Raw genomic sequence first — 16,413 nt, 5'->3', positions numbered from 1 at the left:
TAGTTGAGATGGAAAAAGGTGCGGAATCTGATGTTGGCGGTGGAAAATGGTGGCACCTTATGATTGCTCTACCCCGAGTCCATAGTTTGATAGGGATTATTTTTGTCAAGAGAGAAAAATCTAACCCAGCTCCTATGTATCTACATTAATTCCATAGGTAAGTAGGTACATAATGTACCTTGTATTATGTATGTTTGATCAGAATTTAGTGCTTAATAATTAATATTAATGATATAGAATAAGATTAATTTATTCAGGTACAAAATTTGATAGGCTAGTAATATTGAACTAAAAGTTTTTTTTTTTTTAAATAAGAATATAAATAAAATGACAATAAATATTATCTCTAAATTAACTGTCATAAATACGCGGGTCACACAAATTCTAAGTAAGCAATAATCTCAATACTTAAATAACCCCACAAAAAATGGTAATAAAAATTAATAGGTGCTACCTGTAATCAATGGTTGTAATTGGAATTGGCCAAACAATTATTATTATTAAAATAGCACATACAATGGCAAGAGGGTTAATTTAATCCACAGTAGTACATAAACTGATAATGAAAAAATAACGGTTTTCACAAGTTACAATCATTTTAAGGGTCAGTGGCAATTGATTTATACCTAAGGGTAAGTACCTAGATAATTTATTAGGTAAATATATTTTCTGTATTTCTTGTCGTGCTTACAAGGTTAACTATACTATAAAAATATATAATTTTATAATGTTTCTGCTGTTTTTTACCTAAATTAAATGGGCAAGAGTAGAATTAATGACAGCTACTGTTTTTAATGTAGGTACTGGAAGTTGATATTAATCGTTGTAAACTGTCACTTTATGTTAAAATAACGTTAATATAAGACACTTATATACTAAACCAGACTTCGTAACCATCGAAATAAGGAACTGGACTACCCTATAAAAATCCACAGATCGATGATAATTTTTGGTCCGAGATACCTGAGGATTTCTTTATTGTGTTCAATATCAAGATTTCTTTGAGAAGTCAAATTACTTTCCTCGTTGCTATTTTAGAAGAAAAAAGTGCCGGCTGAGAAATTAATATGCATTATTGAAAGCAAATCGTGTAGTCGCATAGGATGTTTTGAATTCGGGATTCTGAGGGTTACATTGCTGCCAAATTTCAGCTCCTAACCTTGGACGACGACTATGGGTACACATCATTTTGTTTAACCATGGCCTATTTATTGCCATGATCTAAATGAATCAACATGACATCCACATATATCACCAAGTTCGATCATGAGAGGATCATATTATGAGCCTCAATGGAATGAGAGTTGAATTAAAAGTTTCTTGTTTTTTTATGAGAAATTGATGTTAACCACTTTCTCAACGTATTGAGTTCCGCCAAACTCTGAAAAAATGACATGTGAATTTGCCAAACATCTTGAATCCGGGACCCACAATATTATAAACCGATACGTTACCGCTCGGCTATCGTAAGCATTATATTACACTAGGTAAAATGAAATAAAATATCAGGATAACAGCTTAAAAGGAGTACCAAACTGATCGTTGTTATATAGTGTATAGGTAAATCATTCTACAGTGGCACCATAGGCGTTTCGCGTATGTATTGGAATTGTTTGCTGCAATGCCTGATTTAATGCTAAGAAACAATACCACTACAACTGCAAGTCGCTTTTTCCGTATCCACGGTGCCACTGTAGAATGATTTACCTATACCTATGTATCTACCTAACTAAACTATTATTAAATGTTGTTTTATTTAATTCGTTATACCAAACTACGAGTGTGTATGTGCGTTGTGAAATTGGGGTGACTACGTTAGGGAGCTCATATGTCAAGGATTGAAGACTACTAGCCACCAAAATAGGCTCTTCTTCGACAGGCCAGAATGAAAAAGAAGGGTCGGGAAACCTAGACTGCGGTTGTTGAACTATGTACAAAGATTAGAGCAGTGGCGAAGGGTGGAGGTAGGCTGTTAAGATCCGCCATAAATAGTGCAGACTAAACTTTGTCAGTCATTCGCATTTATTTTCATTGAAATAAGACCACAATTTAGAGAAGGTGTTGGATAGTTTTTAAAATTCAATTAAGCCCTGCGAAAATCAAGCCATAATAGGTAATAGTCAAAAAATACTCGTCTATCTATAAAATATCAAAAAACTATGCAATTAAATGATACATAACTTTAGATATTTTATAAATAGAATAATATTTTGGTGGTATATAGGTTGGTGTAATAAATGTATTCTAAATTCTACGAAAACAAATGAGTATGAATGAAAAAGTGTACACAATTTTGTCATATCGCCGAAAGTATACCATAACTATTATGGTTTGGCGTAGGCAGGGCTTAATTGAAAACTTTCTATAAATTGTACTATTAGTTCAATAAAACCAAATACGTATGACAAACAAAGTTTAACGTGCACTATTTATGGCGAATCTTAACAGTCTACCTGTACCTTTCGCTACTGGTACAAAGAGACACAGCATCCTCAAAAGTCAAAGCTAAGGCGGTGGAGGGAACGATAATAATTCATCAGTATTGACAGTTAACAATATTAATGTGAATATTATAAGACGTATACTTAATAGTTAATTATGTTTAATGCTGCACTTAAAAATGCTTCGTCACGATGTGAGAAGGTACCTAAAATAAAATATATTGTTTGTATTCAAAATACTAGATTAGATAAATAATAAGTGGGCATATATTACAAAGCTATCTAAATAAGATACGATTCTTCGCGATTCGCAATGCTTTTAAAATAAGATGTAACTATATCGCGAGCCAGGGATCAGGGTCTCATTAAGAATTTTGTTGGCCCACAGTACATATTACTGTGAGCATACTTCAGCAAAATAAAAATATATTTTAAACTAATACTAACAAAAACTAAAATTAAAAAAATACGTTGTTTAATTTTTTCATCACAAATTTATTTGAAACATAAATATATTGTTAGTTCTCTAGAACATCGTTTTAAATACCTACATAATGCGCAAATGTGATTTATGCTACAGCGCAAGATTATAAAAAAATATGACCTAGTTCAACGGTGGCGAACCTTTTTACGTGAACGTGCCAAAAACTTTTTTATAACGGGTGGTATTACAAAGAGTAAATGTATATTAAAGAAAATTTAAAATTAAGAACAGCATTATATACACAATAATATATTGATGGATCATTGCAAATGTACAATATTTTACTAACCCCCCCCCCTATAAGTGATATAGATCATTGCTCCCTAACCCCCGGTCCGTGGATCAAATGGTACCTGGCCGCCCAAGGAACATTAAATTATTTCCATAGTTTTGGATATCAGTGGAAGATGAATATCCATCTTTAAGCTTTAAAGCTATAAATTTATTAATGTCATTTTCAACAACCTATTCATGCGAAAAAACATTTTCATCCATGTCGTCAATAAAATCGAAATAAAGGAATAGACTGGACGTGAATGCAGAGACAGCACTGCAGCCAAGAATATCCAATATATTATTAGCAAAGATGCAACAGCAGGTTTCGCATTAGTTTGTTGAAAAAAACCCATTGTTTTTGTTAAATTTTAATTGTATCAGACTGTTATATGTATATTTATTAGTTATAGTCATGTCCATCTGTCACAATATAAGATTAAAAAAATATTACGTAAAAAACCATTTTTATTTCAGTATTAGTGGTCCGCGAATTTTTTTCCCTTTTTTGACCGGTCCGCAAGTGTAAAAAGGTTGGGGAACACTGATATAGATGATACAGTATAGAACATAATAATGAAAATAATTAATACAATTGTAAAATGTTTTTGCAATACATATTATGCAATCAGACTATTTGACCAGTTAAAATACTTATATTGAAACGTAATGTCTGTACATATACATGTAGATTATTCGCTTAAAATGTTTACAAACATAAAATCTGGGAAAAAACTACAAAAGTGCGATATACCTAATTGTATTTACAAGACGTAGAAGAGAGTCTAGGACGATTTGGCACCGGGGCAACTGGACGCCACGGAATTCGAAAATAAATAGACGTTAGGTACTTATAGGTACTTTAAAAAAAATAATATTATTATTTATATTTAAATGATTATATTATGATTTAATAGTTGGTGAGAATGTAGATATGCAGACGTAAACAATGATTTAATCGTGCATATGTTTAAGTTCCAACGAAAAAAGAGTTTTTTTATTTTATATAAAGCCTTAGGCATGGTAATTCTCAATTCGCAATGAAGAATACATTATGTTAAGAGTAAAATGAATTAAAACTCAAAATCAAAGTTTTACTAGTGAAAACTTATAGCATATGCTCGGTCGTCAATGAAGGAGTCTAGCATTAAAAGTGTGACGAAGGCAAACTAATATTATTTAGTACCTATGACTAAGTATGAAATTTATTTAATATACAATTCTTCCGCGTGTCAACAGAACTTTGGCGAGTGCCACAAAAGGCACGTGTACCATAGGTTTGCAATGGCAAATATAATTCATACCTCTAGCACACAAAGCCTATATCTCAATCCGGACCTGTAAGGGATCCTGACCCAAGGCATATTTAATTTGGTGTTTGAACCAGACCACCAAGAGAGCATGAAGTAAGGTAAATTTATCACGCTTCGATAGAGTATTAATAATTATTTATTTCATAGTGAAGCAATAAATGATTAATAAACTATCCTCTAATATGTTTATTCAATAACGCGATAAAAATAAGCGAGATAATTATTTGGTACAATTTTAAATTACATAAAAATACAATAATAACATATTTATGAAAAGATCAAAAACTAATTTGATCAAATACATATTCGAACATGTGTAAATAATTAGTGGCCTCACGTGCCTCTTAACGTTGTTGAAATCGGGCGGTTAGTAACTAGCGTCGCCACATATTAGCGACAATTTTGAGAAAAGTGGCAGATTTAAAAATAATTAAGTACATACCGTGCACAGAATTCAAGGATATATTTATCTTACTGTACTTCGTCAAAACATCTCTAACCAATAATTACGAATCTTCTTTTCAATATATGAGTTTTTCACAAGAATAGTGAACCAAGTTCATTCTGGTCATTTTTAAGTAAGCTGGGTTCAAACATAATATTTAAGGCTATACTTCTGCTGGGGTACGATCTAAAACGATCGTTACTAAGCGACGCGAAGATTGTGCAAATGACGCGTGCAGAACAAAACATAATTTGTCATAAAAAGTCAACATGCGTCCATTTAATGTTATGTTTATTATTCTATTACTAATAATAATAATATATTCATTGACATGTTTTCTTTTTCAAGTAAATGGGTAACGTTTTTTAGTCATCTTTACACGATTTAAGAATTAATTCCCCCAACGCCATCACAAAAAAAAATTACGTGTTCACAGCTTGACTTTCGCTCTCCGATGGCCAGCCATTCCGAAATTTCGTCGCACCTGTAGTTGAAAATTATTTGCCGTTTCAATGAAGTACCATCTTAAGTATTTCTAATTCTGTAAGGGTATGATTGCAACTTGTATTGTAATTGTATGTTACTTTGAGTACATTTAAGTTGCAAGGGAAATCATACCCTTACAGAATAAGAAATACTCAAATATTATGTTTGAACTTAGCTTACTCAAGAATAACCAGAATGGACTTGGTTCACTATGCTTATGAAACACTCATATAGAAAACATAATTATACAAGGTGGTTGCCGGTTGGACTGTGTATAAACCTTAAGAGACAAAGCATTTATGATGCGGTGGCAGTGGATGAAGTTACTGCAGTCATAGAAGAGTGGAGACGTTTCCTGGATGAAGCCAAGATCAACGTATTTCAGTTGCCTTGGTGTCGATGATTGAATTAAAATAATATTAAGTATAAAAACACATCATTCATCCTATTAGTAAAAATCATGGAAAAAATTGATTAAGCGGACATCGAATTCACATTCCGGTTGTGCTCTTACTCAGTAAGCTATCGATCTATCTGTGAGTTATGCATATTAATTCCAAGAACTACGTTATTTGAGGTTTTCAAATTTTACTAATGGAAAGGCAAACCGATTTCAATTAAAATAATTATATTACTCAGATGATTACAGTTGGTGTCAGGTGTAAACACAATTTATTAACGACGTATTGTTTAATTTAATTTTAGACCATGATTAAATTTGGTTTCCACCAAGAATGCCCAGTTATTACATAATATAGTTTATGTAGGTAATATAGGTTATGTTTCAAATTGTCTGAAAAATTGTTAGGTAGGTACCTACCTATTTACCTATAATAAAATGGACATTGAAGCTAATAGCCATACCAAACCACACCGCCCCGCATCAAACCCGGTCTTAATCGGGTATATCACGTGACTACGTTTGGATATGGATTTTTTCATTTTTTTTTATGGCTGGGAATGTATCAGTAGCAGTTATATAAGACTGAGGTCGCAATGTACTGAAATATGCTTTGACTGAATTAAATTTACTCCAATCCATGGGAAAGAGGAGCACGTGAGACAAAGGAAGCAAAGAACAGTAAACAACAATAATTTAAGTGAAGAGATCTTCACGTTGACAATAATATGACGCCGCAAATTTTCTAAATGCAAAAAATGGCTTTTGAGGCGAGCATGTCGGCCGGTCCGATGTGCGCAACAACTAGTCGGAGGTATGTAGCGCTGGCATGTTTGGAGACCCCAGTGCAAATTTTTCGTTCTGTGCAATAAATCGCCATTACAATAAAACAATAGTTACCTATTATGTGAGGATTTATTATGCTTCGATTATTTTTTAAACTAAACTGTCGATACTTTCTAAAGAAACGAACGCATCACTTGTATCATGGAAAACTGCCATTGCTCTCGATAGTTGTAATATTTGTGTTTGTTCCTTCATTCACCGTCCTTTATAATATCCCGTCCTATGCAACGCTTGACCTGCTTATGCACACGGGACTATTTATAGTGATTATTTTGGTATCTACTTACTGACAAGTAGAAATGGTATGGTAGTGTAAATTATTGTAATATGTATATATAATTGACAATATGAAATACAAAAGTATTAAATGATATTTGCTTGAAGTACGTACATACCTACTTAATTATTATTTTAGTTGGAATTAGTTTTTAGGTTCCATTGTATAACAATATATATTTTTTTAATTATGTTCAAAATAATTCTATATTAAGTATGTTATGTACATACATATACTTATAAGTTTATCTCCATTCGCTGTGGGGTTTGTGCACTCATGCCTGTGGGTAACCCTATTACTTATGTACAATACTACCCACCTACCGTTGGGTCCATGAAAAATCAAGGAATGTGCTTTTTCACAATGAAAGCTCTGTCCAAAGAAAGCACTAAATTATTATCTTCTTTTGAATTTTTGAATATAACAGCATTTGCTGGTTAAATAAATTCAAAAACATCTTCCTTCATCTAGTTGTAACAATGGCATTACAGACTAATAGATGCGATGAAGTATCTACTTATTTATTACCTTTGAGTTTTGTGTAAGCTAAATGTATACCAACTTCATTTGGATCTGGGCATACATCGAAGCAGCTTTATAGAATGTTTTTGACTATTTATAATGTTAGGTTTATATTATACTAATTTGGTTACATAAGCCATGACATACACGATCGCGTTTTCCGGTTGTATCTGCCGTTCATTTACAATACTGCAGTGATTGACAGTATCATAATGACCATGTTTACCGAGATGCGAGTGTATTTTGCCATTTTTAATATGAACATGAAAAAAATATAACTGATAACCACATAAAAACTCAGAGATTGTCAAACATTTTGCCGTATTATTTTTCAACTGGTTAAATAAAGAAAGCACCAATAGTCATTCATCGACATTATATCATTAAAAATTATAAAAATACGATGACGTTTTGTTTTCGTGGTTGGTATAGCATCGATAATAACAAAGTGAAAATTGATTAAAAAAAAACTTTAAAATAAATTTAAATGCAGTAAGAAGAGACAAGAAAACTTATTTAAAGTGTAATTTATAGCCAAAAGTGTGTATTATTGTCAAAGTCGCGTTGTTAAATTAATAATTACATTGGTGGATGGTAATAAAACATACATTCATTGTTGCTAACTGTCATTCACAAAATATGCTAGTTAGGGGGTAAGAAAACAAGCTAGTTGAAAAAATACTAGAATTTATTTACAATATTCAGAAAGTATCTTGAAACTTACATTTTAAAAAAATATGTCAAAATTATTAACACCTTTTTTACAAGAATAAAAATCAAAGAGGGATTTCGTATTTCAGTATTTTACAACGAATATAAGAAGTCATAAAATTAAAAATTAATTCAGGTTACAAATTTAGTAATCATTTTATGTATAATGTTTATTTTATCGATAAGATGTAAAGTATATTGTCTGATTTTTAAAACCGGTATTTCAGTATCGAAAAATACTGAGATACCGATTTTGAAATACCGGTATTGCAATCCCTAAATATATTATTATAAAATATAGGGCATGGCTTAAAGTAAAGTTAACCTATCTGATTTATTATAGTATTTTTCTGACACGGTTCATAATGTACAAATACGGATTTATCATATATATGTATTTCATTATAATTTATTATAGTGTCATCAAAATTATTTATCAATCAATCACATTCACATTTCAACAATAAAAATCAGTCTCAAGTGTCACATCATTAGAACGATGACATATGGATATGATGAATGATTTCAGTGGAAATATTTAAAGGTATAACATAGCATGTGAGGAATAATTCCCCATAAAATAAAATAGAGAAACATGCAGGTAACTTCACCTAACATTTTAATGTTAATATGTAGATACTTAAATATACTATCTGCAAAAATGGGTGGCATACTATTATCAATAGCTTTGAGTGAGTAATCCACCGTCCAAAATAAGTAGGCTTAGTTCGCTTCTACGAAAAATTAGGGGATTGGGAAAAAACATGTTTTAGTAAAATATTTACAATAAAATTGTTAATTTGCTAAGAGTTTGAATATACACAACAAAAGTTTTTATCCCTTTGTTGGGCATTTGTATATTGACTTGCTGGATTAAAAATAAAAGGATCAAAAATGGTAAAGTAACTAACTTGTACGTATTAAGTATTACCTATTTTATCAATGTTAGCGAGAAAAACTTTTGTTTACAATTTTTTAACAATATTTTTGAATTTAGAATATAATTATTTCATAGTTTGAAATATATAATTATTTCATAGTTTGAAATAGCTATGTGGAAAATGTAGAAAGAAAAGAATTAGTTTGTTCATTTTGACACCATAATATGCCATGAGATTCAATGACAGTTTATAATAGTAGTGCAGTAGTAGCAAGAAATAATCATAGAAACATAGAAAATCACAAAGTTTATTATGGCCTGATCGGGAATCAAGCCTGGAGTCCTCGGATGGTAAACCAGTGCCTTTCGCATTGGACTACCAGGGCCATGACACTGTGGTTCCGTCCAACCGCCCATGGTCGGCAACTGATAAAATATCCACGTCTGTTATATATTATTTTTTTGTTTATACAGTACATATTTTCATCAAGAGCAATGTTTTCCAAACGCTGGTCCGCAGAAAGTTTTCTGCCGGTAAAAGTAGTTGTCGCCCATTTAAAATAATGAAAATCATCCATCTCTAAGTTTAAAAAAACTTATTAAACTATTGTCCGCATTTTTGAGTAGGTATCTATTCATGTTACAAGATTTTTTCGACCACGTCAACATTAATAACGAAATAGAGAAACCAAATGGATATCAAGCAGCACTTCGTCTCTCCGAAACAACACTGAAGCCACGATTTTCAACTATTCTAACAAAGATGAAGCAGAAAATTTCGATTCTGTTTTAAATAAAATATTTATTGCTTTATCGAAATTCCAGAAAATCTAAAATTTATTATAATATACTTGATCGGTTTCTGATTATTTCAATTAGCAATAGAATTTTAATTTTATATATTTTTTGTATTCGCAATCAGACTGTGATGTTTGTTAAAATATATCATAAAAAATTACTAATAAACAAAATACTACCTATATAAATAATATATTTTTATTTCTGTGGTAACGGCCCCCATAATATTTAATTTATTATTGTCAATTTGCATGTATAAAGAGCATAGGTATATTAAAAACAAAGCAAATAGCAAACGCGCGTGTTTGAACATGTACCGTTAAAAAAAATCGGTTAGGTACATGTTCAAACACGCGCGTTAACATCATTTTACTCCCTACTTCAATTATAGTTTGCCAATTTATGGCTACGGCGTATGTTGTAGCTTAACCACTGGGGAATGCCAAAAGAAATGGCGTATTTCAAAAAAACACTACCCTATTCTTAGGTCAATAATTATTATAAAGCCATCATTATTCGTAAGATGTTTATCACAATTGAATGGATAAAGACATAGCTTATAATAAGTATCTTTAGAATTATCTTCAAATGTGTTAATCTTGTTCATTTTTTGAATAATAAAATGCCTAATTCTTGTCAAATTTGGGATCACAGAGATTATCAATATAATTTTTTATTGTACATATTTCACTATAATAATGGCAATATAAATTAAACTAATTGTTTTATAAATGCGTTTAAAAATTAATAAATGTAAAAAATCTTAACACCACTGCACATTTATGTACAGGAATATGACTATATTCTAAAACATTAGAGCGAGAGGTTTAAAAGAATACTATTTAATGTAATAAAAATACTTTATGCAGTCATCAAATGTTTAAAATAAATATAAAGGATAATAAGGCTTCAAAATTAGATAAATAGATTATCTACAACGTTTAAGGTATGTCCAGGATCATGCTTTGGAAATATAAAAAAGCTCCATTTTGACCCACGCTGAGCACGTCCGCCCTTAAGCAAATTGTATAATATGTCGTGTATTGCATACTTTTAAGATTATTATAGATATTCATATAATCCGTCATGGTGTATTGTTATGCCAGACTTAAGGATATCTGTAATTGTATATTGATATTATCTAATTAATTTAAGGACAGTTTCATCGTAGACATCTACTAAAATGTAATCATACTTTTATCACAAGATCAAACATTTTATTTGTCTATCCTCACCTCTTTGAAGCATCGCAGATACATGTGGATTAGAAGATTTTTGGAAGAGCGTTGAACAGTTCCAGCGATGCCAACGAAGTTGATGATGGCACTCCTGGATGGAATCCTGAAAGCCTTGTAAGGCCGCTAAAGTGGCAGCTGGAGCCAGTGTGCAAAGCTTCCGCTGTGCTTGCACCAGCCCTTTCACCCCCACGCACACGCCTTCTGGATGCATCCCGAATGCCCTGTAAGATAATATAGATATAATTTGTCAGCATTTAAGTATCGCGAGTGAGATTAGTAACCAATCAACCCTTAAATGAAATTAAAATGTATATACGCCACAAGACTTGTTTCCTGTGCGGAGAACAATTCTATGAAAAGATTTTTTTTCTATGGAATTTTTCACTTCTGGATGAAGGCCTGCATTAACGCCTTTCTCTATTGTTGACCAGTATTTTAAAAATCGTTTATATAAAAAAACAACATATGGTAGCAGATGATGATTCATAATGATTATATTATTATTAATTTAATGAAGTTTAACTGCGGCAATTTTATTTAACGCAGATGATGCAATAAATTCGCTATTACATTTTAAAGGGGGCCTCGAAACTGTTCAAACCAGTCATATACTTATTAAATTATACCAAAATCCTAACATGTTATTTAATTGTGATCAGTCAGTGCGTCGGGCTTCTACGTTACTAAACTCGTCATTCTAGTTTGAAAGAGCTATACTTATAATGTGTAGAAGTGATTATTGAATAATAATTCATAGTTTAAATGCATATTTCATTAAATTAAAAAAAATATATATATTTTTTTACTAAACATCAAAATGAGTTTACCTTGAAATTCTTTTTATTTATTTATATTTAATCAGTCATATAGACATAATACAGAAACTAGATTTAATTTTTAAATGCAGTTTTTCGCGATTCTGTTACTAGATATCTATATTATCAGTACAGTAGCACTGAATTTTGTCCTAATACGTTGTAAAGTCAAGGAAAATATTACTTACCATATCCGTGCGGTGAGGACGTACAGGAAAACTATTGCCACTACAAACCGGCCGAACATTTTCGAAGCAACATTTTTATTTCAACCAAAATCACAATACCCTTCCTTAACATTATCATTACTCACTCTATTTACAAAGTTCTTGAATTGTAACTGATATGAAAAATATTCAACATAAACACTATATTATTAAACTTTGTAGATTACTTTCATTAATTTTCAGACAGGTAAATTCACATGAACACTTTTTACTAAGTATATTAGTTTTCTCAGATATAAAGATGATTACCGTACAATTTTGCATGGCGTAACTTGTCCATATAATTGCATAATGAATTATTGTATATATATATATATATTTAAATCACCAATAACAGAAAAATACCACCATTAATTCATTTTAAAAAAAGAATCATTTCCCGGATCTTAAATATTAGTATGCAGGTTTTGAAAATCATTATTTCATTATTATGTTGTAGCAAACATTATAATCGGTAATAGAAAGATTTCACAGAATTTAAACAAAAAAATATGCAACCATCTTTTGATTAAATTCGCGTTATATATTCATGATAATTATTAACTAAGTAACATATGTGTAATACATAATTGTTAATTCTACAAAACTTGAGTTGTTTGTCTTGATGGTTTATTTGAGCTATACGCGTTATAATTTGATAATTTAAAGTATGGAAATACGACGCAATTTTTAACATAAATACTGTAAAATCGACAAGAAAAATATTTTCACATTATACTTACTAGCAGGTCCTTAATGTGTATGTATGTTATTTGATTTTGATATAAGTAATTAGTGAAATAAATAGAAAAAATTCTGTCACCTACATTAATAAACCGTGAGTTGTAAAATATTATTATTAAAAAAAGTTAATAATTGCTTTAATTGAAAATTAAATTAATGCGATAATTACTTTTCGGCGCTAATTACGCGATAAAGAGATGTGTGTATTATTACGAATAATTACCGATGTGTTTTAAAAAATCGCGAATAAAATGTAAATTCGGCGCGTGCCGTGGCACTGTCACTTCCGGCAATGAGATTTGTCACTAAGCTTTGACAGTCCGCGCCCTCCCTTCGACCCGCAGCTCTTTATTACCCCGCGCAACAGCCATCTATCTCTTCAGCGTCGCGGCGTCTGCCTCAAAAGCGACGCGTACCACGCATACATACATTATTCATTCATTGATGAAGCATATTTATTATTTTCATTCTTCTGTCGTCAATAAATTCTCATATAATAAACCTACTAACGAGCGGGACATCCTTCGCATTCCGAATAGTGTGTCTGAAGCGCGATCCAAATAATTGATGTGCATGTCGCGTACTATCACGTGATGTCACAGTAAGCTGTCGATACGGGAAAAAAGTTTGTAATGTTGTTATTCTTGGTGTTTAAAATGTTATCAGACTGATGCTACCATCCCGTAGCACATTTTGAACCTTTGAACGAACATTGTCAGTTGGCAAAATCTGAAAATCACTAAAACGACAATGAGGTCACCTCACGTTGAACTGCACTGCATCGGCACCTGCATGACGTTTTTAACGTTTTTATCATATTCCACATGCCTATACTTTTCGAATGTCATGTCAAAATCACGTTTTTTTGTTTTTAGCGGTTGGCACTGTACTTTCTATATAAATGTTGTATATTATCTATGGCCTGCAGGTTGGGTTTTGTTCAAAATATTATCTATTGATGTCATGCCGCAAGGATTTTAACGTATGCATGCTTAGAAACTGTTAAAATTAACTGAAATTAGCATGAATAATTAATAATAATTCAAATTACTAATACATTATGGTAGGCACTCTTCATCAGTGTCATTCTTCAGTGAATTTACGGAGATGGTGCACGTTTAAATTATTCTGCAAAATGACGAAATCATAGACTAAATTTTCGCTGCGACAGCGTGACAGAAGTCGACATGCACCTCAATTTGGTTCGCGCTTAATTCTCATATAATACCTATACCTACTAACGAGTAGGACATCCATCGCATTCCGGACAATGTGTCTTAGTCTTACCAATTAGGCAATCGGTGCAATACGAATCACGCCGAAATTTACTATGTGTTAATGCTTCTGAGGTGTTATTTGTAATTCCGTTAATGTTGGCGAAAACTTTTTAAAATTTTGAATTGAATTATTAACAGAAAATAGGCTGGATAGCAATCTATCAAAATTTAAGTTTTAACGTACTTACTAGATTTTTTAAATGAAATTTAATTCAAGATTAAATAATGCAGCATTCGTTATAAGAAAAGTCTCGCTCAAAAATATATATATTAGGTATATAAAATATTTTTAAGGTGCTCAAAATTATGTATGTGAACATACATAATAACGAATGCTGTATTTTTGAATCTTGCGTTATATTCATTGAATAAACAATAGTTTAATAATTAAAGATCAGTAGCAAACGCAGGTTCGTTAATATATTGAATAAAAAATGCTTATTCAATCTCAAATAATATTTGCAGGTTTATGTTCTAATTTAATGGAACTAAGCATGTTAATTTAAGCATAAAAATAATTTGTTAATACAAACCTCCACAATGTAGAGGCCCATATTATGATCTTATTAGGATCGGGCATGGTTAAAAAAGCATTATAAAGTGTTTAAAATATCTGAAATATTTAAAAATATTAATTATCTGTCAATTAATTGTCATGTGAACTGCAATCTGTATAATACAGGCCATGTACAGCAAATGGGTAGCAATGATGGCATATTCTAAGTGGAGGCAATTAATAATAAATACTGGTAATGGTATTATGTAGGTTCAATTTTTGAGAATAGGTTTCGTGGAAAGGATGATTTTTTAGTATACAGCATTGACAAATTATTAGATAAAATTTTGTCAGAAGTTAAAAAAAAACACAATATGCAATATAATATTATTAACTGTAAAAGAGCTACATTTTTACCCAGCAATATAGAGACATTATTGTATGATATATGAGTATAAACTGTGACGTCTTTTGGGGTAAGGAAAGATATGCGTTGTTTAGGGGCGGCAAATGAAGGGACGAATATGATTATTAAAACTTTTGAATGCTTTTAAAGTTTTTCATAAAGCGGGCGATGCGGTCGTTTCGTGAGAAAGTACCGAGATCTTCATCTTTAAATAATTACAAGATAAAAATAACTTTTTATATACAGCGTTTTTAAATTTTCTGTTGAATTATTATGCTCAATATGCTCAAACGTGTACTTGATATGAAGTAAATAAAAAACAAACAAACAAATATACAAATACAGAAATGTCATTTCATTTTGATTTCCATAGTAACGCACGTGTATATTAATAATTTAGTTGCTAGGACCACTTCCTTAGCAACCAACAATAGTATTTTACTTTTTACGGATTTTTCTGAAATGACTTTCTATACAAAACAGCATTAACTGAAAATTAATTCAATTCAGCTTAAAGATGGCTAAAAGTATTAAAAAAATGCATTGGCATCGTGTTCTGATATATTCTAAAAGTTTCAAATGTCTAGTTAGTCGGGAAATTAGTTAAAAATCGATTGCAAGATTTGCACTGGACAAACAACCACCGGAAAAACAAGAATACGAGCTAATAAAAACGTTGTAAAATCAAAAGAGATCTTTCAAATATGGTAGTGCCTTAGGCATCCATGTGCTTAAAACCACTACTGTTTGAGAGTAAGTTTCGTATAAATGGTCTAATCTACAACAGATGATTCGAGATTTTTATTGCATTCATATATTTATGAAATTAAGATAATCAAATAGGTAACCTAGCAATTTTGCGTACAATTTGAGACGAAAAATGAAAGGGGTTGGCATTCTACGTCTGCCAAGAGCAGCACTTTCTATCTAGGGCTGTAACTGTGTCTAGAATAATATGATGAACAGGTCGCAGAAACTGGCGGAGGCTTATTGGTGGAGTGCCCGCATTTGGAGCCTTGGGTTGCGGGTTCCATTACCGCGTCTACATAATTAATTTATTTTTATCCTTATGTGCATTTGATTCAAGGTAAAGCTTGAATGGTTTGGGAGATTGACTCAAAATAATAAATTCTAATATAAAATAACCTTTGGGCCATGTAGGCTTGTGTTCGATTTGAAACGAAAATAGTATTTCACTTATTTTAAAATTAAATGTATTTTTTTTAATTTTTAATAATAATTCCAAGGTAATTTTTTTAATGAATAGATGCAAGGATTTTTTAATGAATATTTTATATTATTCAGATACCGGCAAAATGTGGGTGTTTCTAAATACTTAATATTATATTCATTTG

At 31.2% G+C, this 16,413-nt stretch overlaps 1 protein-coding gene across 1 annotated transcript in view; it reads right to left on the bottom strand.

The window, feature by feature from the left end:
* Positions 1 to 12,176, bottom strand: part of Wnt10 (Wnt oncogene analog 10) — a 144,296-nt gene extending 132,120 nt beyond the window's left edge. The window contains exons 1-2 of the mRNA XM_085956200.1: positions 12,118 to 12,176; positions 11,112 to 11,335 (exon numbers count right to left, since the gene is read on the bottom strand). Coding sequence (XP_085812326.1) covers positions 11,112 to 11,335; positions 12,118 to 12,176 — 283 coding nt within the window. The remainder of the gene's footprint in view (positions 1 to 11,111; positions 11,336 to 12,117) is intronic.
* Positions 12,177 to 16,413: the final 4,237 nt, after the last annotated feature.

Source organism: Rhyacophila brunnea, unplaced genomic scaffold (genome assembly GCF_057557595.1).
Source record: "Rhyacophila brunnea isolate RB1 unplaced genomic scaffold, BYU_Rbru_1.0 scaffold_5, whole genome shotgun sequence".
Classification (NCBI taxonomy): domain Eukaryota; kingdom Metazoa; phylum Arthropoda; class Insecta; order Trichoptera; family Rhyacophilidae; genus Rhyacophila; species Rhyacophila brunnea.
The sequence above is the reverse complement of the archived record's forward strand: the minus strand, read 5'-3'. Positions and strand labels throughout refer to the sequence as shown.